Genomic DNA, 10,992 nt, shown 5'->3' with positions numbered 1-10,992 from the left:
TGAGAGTTGGAAGAACTTATCATCTCCTCTAAAAACAAGAAATAGCCCATTGTATTTATTTCAATTACAACAGTGCTCTACTTTTAGTAAAGCAAGAAGACAGTTAGAGATATATGACTAAATAAGATAAAACAGAAACTAATAAGATCTTCACCATCTTTATAGTAAAACAATTTCTCTAGTTGATCAATTTTAAGATGAGTTTGGTCCATTGGCATTTCAAAAGTACAAAATCTTTCACATCAGCACTGCTAAATTGTTCTTCTGCATATCAATTAATAAATAAAATTTTGTGTTGGGTTTTTATTTAGACACATATTATAAAACTTAATTTCATGACAAAAAGTATTTTTGAAGCTAACTTTAATGCAGTTCTACAATGTTTAAATTCCACTGCAACTTTTTTTATGTTTCAATATTTCAGTATTTGTAAAGTGATAATCCTTGTCACATTTATCACAGTGATAAGATTTTCTTAATGGATTCAGTTGTATATTCTTCTCTTCTTCTATTTCCTTCTTCACTTCTTCTTTTGTTGCTGAAGTAAAATAAAATTGAATACAAAACTTAAGTGTTTTCAGATTTTCTTACCTTTAATACTTATGATTTTATTATAAGTACAAATAAAAAAAAATTGAACTTAAAAGTCCTTTGGGGATTTCTTAGATAAAAGATAATGCCATTTCAAACCACAAGATATTTGTTAGACGTTCATCATATCTAGTTAAATGTGAATTTAGCACTTTGATTTGATTTCAATATTTTTCAGTAGAATACATCACCCCTATTATTTAAACTAACCCCTCATGTTACTGTAAATCTAAGAACTCTCTAAGAAGAACTTTATGAAATAACTTCTTAAAATTTTGATATATTTATTAAACTTAGGGTTGTTACAGAAATAAATGTAGCATAGGTGTCAACTTTCCAAACCTTACAAGGGGGAGATTTGCCCTCAAGGAAAATGCTTTTGGTGAGATTTACAGTTACACCATTGTTTGTGCTATTTCAGAGGCTACTTACTTTTTGGTTTCCCATCTAGTTCAAAAACAAGCAGGTGAATGAAAACATCTGACTAACTTACAGTTGGGTAAACCATATTCTAACTTACAATTGGGTAAACCCTATTCTAAATAGTGGGAGAGTATAACTCCTGCACAGAAGCCTGAGCTTCTGGAAATATCAGAAAAATATCGCGAGATTCTGCTGAGATAAGGAGAGTTGACAACGATGATATTGGGAAGTTAATCCAGATACCCTCTTTCCCAGTTAATATCTACAGTACAATGTTATAGTCTAAACTTTTATTCGTACCATTTATGTTTGCACTTTGGCATTCTGATTCATGTCGTAACCTTTCTAAGACTGTGACAATTAGAGAGGCTTTACACCTAGGACAGGTCCAATGTTTCTGCATACTAGATGTGTATTCTCCCCAAATAGCAGCTGAATCTTCATCTATCAAGCTATAAACATGATAAAAAAATGAAAAAAATCTTATAGCACTAATATCACCAAAACAGAAATCACCATTTTGAATAACAGTTTTTAATTTAACAAGAGTGCACATGCTGAAATGTCTCGCCTTCTATACTAATCATTGATATTATGTTGATAGTCCTAAGTATAAAGCTAAGCTTTATAAAAACTCACATAAACTTAACATTAACCAAGATAACTAAACAAAGACCAATGAACCTTGAAAAAGAGGTCCAGGTCAGATGAACCATGCCAGGCAGACAGGTACAGCTAACAATGCTTCTATACAACATATATAGTCGACACATTACTTATAGTTTAAGAAAAATAGACCAAAACACAAATACTTAACACTGTGCAATGAACCGTGAAAATGAGGTCACGGTTAAATAAAACCTGTTCGACTGACATAAAGATCATAAAATATTTCCATACACCAAATATAGTTGACCTATGGCATATAGCATTAGATAAAAAGACCAAAACTCAAAAACTTAACTTTGACCACTGAACCATGAAAATGAGGTCAAGGTCACATGACATCTGCCCGCTAGACATGTACACTTAACAATCATTCCATACAACAAATATAGTAGACCTATTACATATGGTATGAGAAAAACAGACCAAAACACAAAAATTTAACTATAACCACTGAACCATGAAAATGAGGTCAAGGTCAGATGACACCTGCCAGTTGGACATGTACACCTTACAGTCCTTCCATACACCGAATATACTAGCCCTATTGCTTATAGTATCTGAGATATGGACTTGACCACCAAAACTTAACCTTGTTCACTGATCCATGAAATGAGGTCAAGGTCAAGTGAAAACTGTCTGACAGACACGAGGACCTTGCAAGGTACGCACATACAAATATAGTTATCCTATTACTTATAATAAGAGAGAATTTAATATTACAAAAAATTTGAACTTTTTTTTCAAGTGGTCACTGAACCATGAAAATGAGGTCAAGGACATTGGACATGTGACTGACGGAAACTTCGTAACATGAAGCATCTATATACAAAGTATGAAGCATCCAGGTCTTCCACCTTCTAAAATATAAAGCTTTAAAGAAGTGAGCTAACGCCGTAGCTGCCGCCGCCGGATCACTATCCCTATGTCGAGCTTTCGGCAACAAAAGTTGCAGGCTCGACAAAAATTGAATAGAATTTTTGTCACACATCAAATTACTGACCTGGTCAGAACTTAAAGGATGACAGTCATTGACCTAACTTTGTTACCATGAATACTTTTATATATAAATTATCCATTATTTGTTAGTCTTATTTAAAGATGTCTTTTCTTTCACAAAAATGTTACACTTATATTTGTTATGTATCTGACAAGTAATTAGAATGTAAGAATACTTCTGGCAATAAACCATACTACGCAACTCACCAGTTATGACATAAGTAATCATTAATTTGAATTCCACCTTTCACTGGATGGATATCATTCTTCATGTTAGACAAAAATAAACCACTTGGTAGATCTGAATTTTCATCAACTGAAACAAAAGCAAGATATCTTTATGGAATATTGAAATAAAGCCCACCTGTCATTTGAACATAAGTAAAAACATGGGTATTCCTGCCATTCAAGTGTCCGGCCACCACTGCTAATGATTAGATGCACATTTGACATATATGTTCGATCAATCAAAAGATTAAGATGGCCATCATATTGCATTGGAGTCAAGTCTCACAAAAACTTAAAGGGAAAAAATGGATCCGTTATCAAGGACAGCTTTTCCTAAGCCTGTTATTTATTATAGTTATCTTATATTAGTCAGGATAAATTCATCATAAAAATCTTAGATGTTTATTATATATGCCTTCTTGTAATAACATAGTAAAACCAACCTCTTCCAGGTCCCTTGTAAACATATTTCATTTCAGCAGTCATAACTCTTCTTACAGCATACAAAACATCACTACTGAGGAACTCACTCAATTTCTCTGCTAATATTTTCTCAAGTTTTCTAGCTCTAGGGTTTATCTTTTTTTCTTTGTTAAAATTTTTAAATGTATCTACAACAAAATATTATCAGTTTTCATTGTAGTTAACTAGATGCATAATTGATATTTTCACAAAATATTCTAATACTACATAAAGTCCAAATTTAAAAGAAAGATAATCATATTGAGCAAAAGCAATAAAGAGGCATTACAGTACACTACAACATTACTTATATATGCTAAATGACAAATCTCACAATGTAGTCAATAGTTGCTGCTAAATCTGTCAGGAAACAAACAAATAGTAAATAAATATGGTTCTCACCAATCATTCTAACAAAAGCCAGGAAAATGTATGTTAATTTATTATTCATAAACATCATATTTATTTCTATATTTTTAAATCTGCTGCAAAAATGCCTATCTTATGTACACACAATCAACAAAATATACATTGATTTTAGATCAACAAAGAGAAAAAGTATCTTTTTACACAGAGAGAGTGTGTTGGAAACTTTATATGATAATAACGCATCATGCTATCCAAGTTTTTGTCATTTAGCTTTAAGCATTAAAACATTAAACACTCACCCTGCAATCTTAGCTGAAGCAAGTTTTGCCATGTAGCTCTGAGCATTATAACATACAATACTCACCCTGCAATCTTAACTGAAGCAAGTTTTGCCATGTAGCTCTGAGCATTATAACATACAATACTCACCCTGCAATCTTAACTGCAGCAAGTTTTGCCATGTAGCTCTGAGCATTATAACACTAGACAGGATATCCTGGGCAATTTCAGCATCTGGGAACTTTATTTCTAACCATCCATCACATATCAGTCTGGTACAGTCAGAATTGGTATCCAGGAAGTTAGAGAATAGGGTAACAGTCTGTAGGGCAGGAACTCTCATGGTGTTCACTAAGTATGGTTTGTCAGTTTCCAGTAATTTTCTGTAAAATTTAACAATTTTACTGTGTTATCTTGTTGGTCAGAGTATAGACAATGTGTCAGATAAGTACAAGAAAAAAAGAAAAAAATTCTAGATAAAATTGGAAACAATAATAGATATCTATAGGACATGACCCCCTATATTTCTATGTTAATTTGTTAAATGAAACAAGAAAAACCATGGTCAAACACTAATTTTAAATTTCACATTATCATCAACTTTCCAAGTTGATTTGAAATTGTGCACTTAGAGATTTGCCTCTTCAAACAAAATCCATGAAACAATTATATGGAGAGTACCAATGACTTAACAGTATATTATATGGAGAGTACCAATGACTTAACAATATATTGGAATACTTTGAAGAATTAAATAAGTTAAAATTGCTTTCACAGTTTGAAAAATGGGAGTTTTAGTTGTAATGATACCTACACATAAGTTAGCAATTGGTGTTTGTTACTTAGTTTCCCTCTTAAATCACTGGGTCCAACATTCTGTTTCTCTGGCTCAGGTGGCTGTAGTAACTCTGGCTGACTGGCAAACACAGAAGTTGGATGAAGAAGCAAAAATGGTTTGTTCTGTAAAATATGGTAGGTTCAAAATAATTCAGAAACAAGACTGTAAATAATAACTTTTAACTACAGTATGTTAAACGTACAGATAATTCAGCTATAATGACTGCATCTAATAATGAAAATCATCAAAACATAACTTAAATTTAAAGGTGAAACATAGAAAGAAGTTTTATTTAAAATATGCACTATTTGAATATGTCAGCTTTACTCATTTGCTAATTTTCCATTAATATCAACTCTCTCTTTATTTTTTAAGCCAAAGTATCCTTCAATTTTATATGAACGTATCCATAAAAAGTCATGAAATTTTCATTTATATATTTATACATATTCATTATACATGTAATGTAAAACTACAAAACTGCTAAAGTCAAAATTATGATTTTTTTTTAAGTTCTTGTATCGGTATCAAGTTGATCATCTTCTTTAATAATTCATTTTACAGTTATTTGACATTGCATTTCTTCTTTTGTCTCCTTTCAGTATTATGGATTATACAGGCATTTTAGTTTGCGTTAAGAGTTTTTTACTATGTTTGTTTTAACTATGTGATTATTTTATGTCATTCCTCAAGTTACTGAATCAAAAGGCTGAATTTGAAAAAAAAAACATTTTTTACATAGTAATGCGACTTTCAGTTTACATTTACAAGGATAATATCATATTACTGGATGTTAGATATACCTTCGTATGGAATGATTGTTCCGAGTCAGATTTATAAGAGTTAGTATCATCATTTATAGCTACTTGTGGATATAGTCCACTACACAATATAATCTTCAACAAATTTATATCCTTCAAAGTGAAACTTCTACTTTGGTTTGAGATTGTCTGTAAAAATAAATTTCATAAAAATATAATCAACAGACAAACTGGTATAAAATATTTCAATACTTTGGAGAGATGTCATCCGACATTCTTTACTCTTGAACATGCTGTCACAATTACTAAACCATAGAATGGTAAGGGAATTCATAAAACTGAAGTCCATTAAATAGCTCAGAACAATGATTTTTTTTTAAAATTACAACAGATATATACAAATAAGTGCAGAATTAGATAAAAATAAATAGATGCAAAAATTGCTGAAGGATAGCTTTTGCACAAATAAAAACTTTAAATTTTTACAGTGAGTTGACTGTTAGTGTTGCTCTCCACCAATTGCAATTCATTCAAAATTTTGACCCAATTGCAATTTGTTTTATAAAATCAAATTGTTCAACTGGTCAGAAATTTGAACCAACTGCTGTAGAAAACCACAGACAAGTCATGCAAGTGCAAGGTGATAAAATAAAACATACTTACAATCCTATAAGACTTTTACTCCACTTTAATGATGTTGTGACAAAATTAGTTTATCAGTTTGTATAGTTATATTATATTCATTTCCATGCTGAAGGGGAACTGTTTATTTTGAATTGCTATTAAATTGTCCAAACTAAGCTTTCATATAGTTTATCTTTCTAAAAGTATTCTATATTTATAAGAATCAGATATCATTTTAAATAAAACATCATATATTCAGTTAAATATGTGTGAAATAACAATATGCTATTGATTTGACTTTTTGACTGAACAATTTGTTCAATATTCTGACCAGTTGAACAATTTGGTTTAATAAAACAAATTGCAATTGGGTCAAAATTTTGAATGAGTTGCAATTGGTGGAGAGCAACACTAACAGTCAACTCACTGTAATACATTTTTTATTATGCTCTATATCTTGGAATCACAATAATTTATCTTCAATTTTTTGTCTAATGTCCATGTTGTCCTACAAAATCCAGGGCAGCAAAAATTTCAGAATTTACAATAATATTTGAGCGTATGACATTTGCGCCGATTTTGAAAATTTTCATTCTTTCATTTGCGCCGATTTCATTTTTTCATTTGCGTCGATTTCATACTTTTTCCTAATTGGATTTACAGGTAAGTTACAGGTAAGTTCATACTTTTACATTGGCTGAGCACAGAGTATAAAGTCAAATCAAGTGACATTGCAATTGGTAAATGGCTATCCCAATGTTTCAGGTTACCATTCCTTTCCTTAAATGAAATTGATGACTGCTGAACACATTTGACATTGTCTGACGCTCCTTCTGATGACAAATGTTGTACATTCTTAGACAACGTACAAGTACACATTCTATAACGGTCAACCAATTCGTGATGGCGTCCATAAAATTAACGAAGGGATGATTTCAACTTCACCATTTGGAACTCTTGGTTTAATAGCTTCGTTGTGACAAAATGCGAACTCTAGAAATGCCCCACCAGTACGTATGCCAGACAAAGAAAAGATGGCCTTCGTTATCGACAATTACGCCAAATATAGAAGAGACGAAATCATAAGAAAGGGATATATTAAATGTGTTGCCTATACATACTCAGCAAGAACAGATTTACGATTTGAATGTATTCCGTTTTTATGGATTTGAATGCTGACCTATATTTTTAATTCGTCATTTTAGTATAAACAAAGTGCTTTTATCTTAGGTTTTTACTTTTTGATTTTAGGCAGGAGACAACAGTTATATACATGTTATGATTGACAATTCATAACATATGTACAACTGGCTAACGGAAGAGGTCTTTAATGATAAAATAAAATAAATAACATTACTGGCCATGGAGAGTTTTCTCATTGGCACTCATACCACATCTTCTTATATCATTTCACCTGTGATTTACCTGATATTTACCTGTAAAAAAATCGGCGCAAATGAAAAAAAAAATCGGCGCAAATGAAAGAAAAAATCGGCGCAAATGCAAAACGCCGTAATATTTATAACACTGAAGTATAGCAATACAGATTATGCTTTTTTTATTCTAACTTTACCTGTAATTTATTGAGGTCACCTGAATTCCAGACTATTGTATTTTTATTCTCACTTTACCTGTAATTTATTTAGGTCATGTGATAACCTGAATTCCAGACTATTGTATTTGTATTCTCCTTTTACCTGTAATTTCTTGTGGTCATGTGACAACCTGAATTCCAAACTATTGTATTTGTATTCTCACTTTACCTGTAATTTATTGTGGTCATGTGACAACCTGAATTCCAAACTATTGTATTTGTATTCTCACTTTACCTGTAATTTATTGTGGTCATGTGACAACCTGAATTCCAAACTATTGTATTTGTATTCTCACTTTACCTGTAATTTATTGTGGTCATGTGACAACCTGAATTCCAAACTATTGTATTTGTATTCTCCTTTTACCTGTAATTTATTGTGGTCATGTGACAACCTGAATTCCAAACTATTGTATTTGTATTCTCACTTTACCTGTAATTTATTGTGGTCATGTTACAACCTGAATTCCAAACTATTGTATTTGTATTCTCACTTTACCTGTAATTTATTGAGGTCATGTGACAACCTGAATTCCAAACTATTGTATTTGTATTCTCACTTTACCTGTAATTTATTGTGGTCATGTTACAACCTGAATTCCAAACTATTGTATTTGTATTCTCCTTTTACCTGTAATTTATTGTGGTCATGTGACAACCTGAATTCCAAACTATTGTATTTGTATTCTCACTTTACCTGTAATTTATTGTGGTCATGTGACAACCTGAATTCCAAACTATTGTATTTGTATTCTCACTTTACCTGTAATTTATTGTGGTCATGTGACAACCTGAATTCCAAACTATTGTATTTGTATTCTCACTTTACCTGTAATTTATTGTGGTCATGTTACAACCTGAATTCCAAACTATTGTATTTGTATTCTCCTTTTACCTGTAATTTATTGTGGTCATGTGACAACCTGAATTCCAAACTATTGTATTTGTATTCTCACTTTACCTGTAATTTATTGTGGTCATGTGACAACCTGAATTCCAAACTATTGTATTTGTATTCTCACTTTACCTGTAATTTATTGAGGTCATGTGACAACCTGAATTCCAAACTATTGTATTTGTATTCTCACTTTACCTGTAATTTATTGTGGTCATGTGACAACCTGAATTCCAAACTATTGTATTTGTATTCTCACTTTACCTGTAATTTATTGTGGTCATGTGACAACCTGAATTCCAAACTATTGTATTTGTATTCTCACTCTACCTGTAATTTATTGAGGTCATGTGACAACCTGAATTCCAGATCTTTGATATCTGTTCCTTCATTCTCATCATCTTCTTCTTCTCCTTCACTCACTTTGAACTCCTGAAAAAACAATGTGCCTCCTTTCAAAAAATTTTGAAACAAAATACCTTTTCACAGATCATTTAACTTTAATAAGTTTCAAGTCAATAGTTCAAGCGGGACAGATTATCAGGTCAACCTGGACAGATTTCCAAATAGCAATAAGGTGTATACATGAACATGTATATTTCAGAACATTCAAATACAAGATAAATGATGAATTTTAGTCTGTTTTGTAGATTTTCTTATAATAGCTGAATTTTAGTCTGTTTTGTAGATTTTCTTATAATAGCTGAATTTTAGTCTGTTTTGTTGATTTTATTATAATAGCTGAATTTTAGTCTGTTTTGTAGATTTTATTATAATAGCTGAATTTTCCAACCTGAAATAGGTTAACAAATGTATTGCTGTTTATTTGCATATGGTTGGTTTCAATTCAACACTGCTCATATGTTATGAAGGTTATTTCGGATTCAACTTCCTTAGCGATCTCTCTATAGTATAGTCTTCTAAAAGTCATTAAATCTAAAGTCATCCAAAATGTATGAATAAAATAACAGATCTCATTCATATTTGCAAATATTTTTGAACATACTGAATCTTCCAACTTTAGAACTTTTCTTTTCTTTGATTCATTTCGTTGTTCCTTCTTTAATACTCCCAATCTCCTTCTGTCTCCATGCTGCCTTCTCCTTTCTTCACTTGTCAAAAATCTATCTCCTTCTAAATTTTTGTCCAACAAATGGTGATCCTGAAAAGACCACACAATTATAACTAGGATTCATAATAAATAACTGAATGGACAATGCAGTAACTTTTGAAGTTTATCTTACCCTCTTATTTTCTGAGGATTTTTTTTTTACAAACATTGGGGTCATGTATGATCCGTCTTTTGTATCGTTTATAAAATTCATTTGAATGAGGTTAAAATGTTGTTTCTTTTTTTTCTGTCCTGAAATTCTGTACCTTAATATTTTTGGAAGGGCTAAATACCTGAAGGATGTTAAAATACCTATATCTATGGATATGAACATAGATAACAAATATAACCTTGTCTTATTCCAAGTCTGGTGATTCTTAGGGAAATTCTGGCACAAAATGTAATGTGTAAGCAAGAAATTTTAAAATAATTTCAATTATTTTTTATCGATGTATAGCACTACCTTTGGTAGAAACCTTCAGGGAGTCAGATATAAGATGTTTTTAATCCAAAGACAGAGAAACTAGAATAAATCAAATAAATAAATGCTGAGGGGAATAGGTAAAAATGCTAAGGTATATGGGTAAGCAACACCCTGGGCTACAGGTTTTTTAACATAGGCCATTAGTCAATTGAAATTCGAGAAAATATATTAAGCCAGGGTTAAATAGATAGATTATTGTTGGTTATCTGAACGAGATTAATTCTCTCTCTTGAGCTGGTACAGTGAAAGTGAGAAAAGCAATAGGGTTGAGGTGTTTTTGTTGTCTATTGTATCAGTACTATAAAGTTTTGCTCTATTTTACCTACCATTTTTTTGCACTCTAATATGTATCTTTTGACATTTCATTGATTGACAGTGGTTACCTTTAGTAATTCCTTAAACTGATTACGAAGTTTCATCATTTCATAAAATCTTTGTTCCTCAAGTCCTCTCCTCTTACACCATTTCTTTGTACCTCTTCCTTCAGCTTTAACCTGAATCATATAGCAATCATAATATCATAAAAAGTTAATTAAAAAATGTTCACCAAAGTCATCAAAATTGATTCTATTTACTATTCACTTCTACCTCCTTGGGTCATCCTTGTTTGTGATATGCTACCGACTTTTCAAGTTAAAAGCTTTCGTGATATTTCAGAGAATGATTTT

At 31.2% G+C, this 10,992-nt stretch overlaps 1 protein-coding gene across 3 annotated transcripts in view; it reads right to left on the bottom strand.

The window, feature by feature from the left end:
* Window positions 1-288: 288 nt before the first annotated feature.
* The window catches only part of LOC143071304 (putative ATP-dependent RNA helicase DHX34), a 44,440-nt gene continuing 33,736 nt past the window's right edge, over window positions 289-10,992 (bottom strand). For all 3 annotated transcript variants that reach the window (XM_076245534.1, XM_076245533.1, XM_076245532.1), the window contains exons 19-28: window positions 10,708-10,818; window positions 9,736-9,891; window positions 9,060-9,161; window positions 5,659-5,805; window positions 4,832-4,977; window positions 4,168-4,400; window positions 3,351-3,518; window positions 2,887-2,995; window positions 1,315-1,466; window positions 289-538 (exon numbers count right to left, since the gene is read on the bottom strand). In XM_076245534.1, coding sequence (XP_076101649.1) covers window positions 384-538; window positions 1,315-1,466; window positions 2,887-2,995; window positions 3,351-3,518; window positions 4,168-4,400; window positions 4,832-4,977; window positions 5,659-5,805; window positions 9,060-9,161; window positions 9,736-9,891; window positions 10,708-10,818 — 1,479 coding nt within the window. In that variant the 3' untranslated portion in view covers window positions 289-383. The remainder of the gene's footprint in view (window positions 539-1,314; window positions 1,467-2,886; window positions 2,996-3,350; window positions 3,519-4,167; window positions 4,401-4,831; window positions 4,978-5,658; window positions 5,806-9,059; window positions 9,162-9,735; window positions 9,892-10,707; window positions 10,819-10,992) is intronic.

This window comes from Mytilus galloprovincialis, chromosome 4 (genome assembly GCF_965363235.1).
Source record: "Mytilus galloprovincialis chromosome 4, xbMytGall1.hap1.1, whole genome shotgun sequence".
Taxonomy (NCBI): Eukaryota; Metazoa; Mollusca; class Bivalvia; order Mytilida; family Mytilidae; genus Mytilus; species Mytilus galloprovincialis.
The sequence above is the reverse complement of the archived record's forward strand: the minus strand, read 5'-3'. Positions and strand labels throughout refer to the sequence as shown.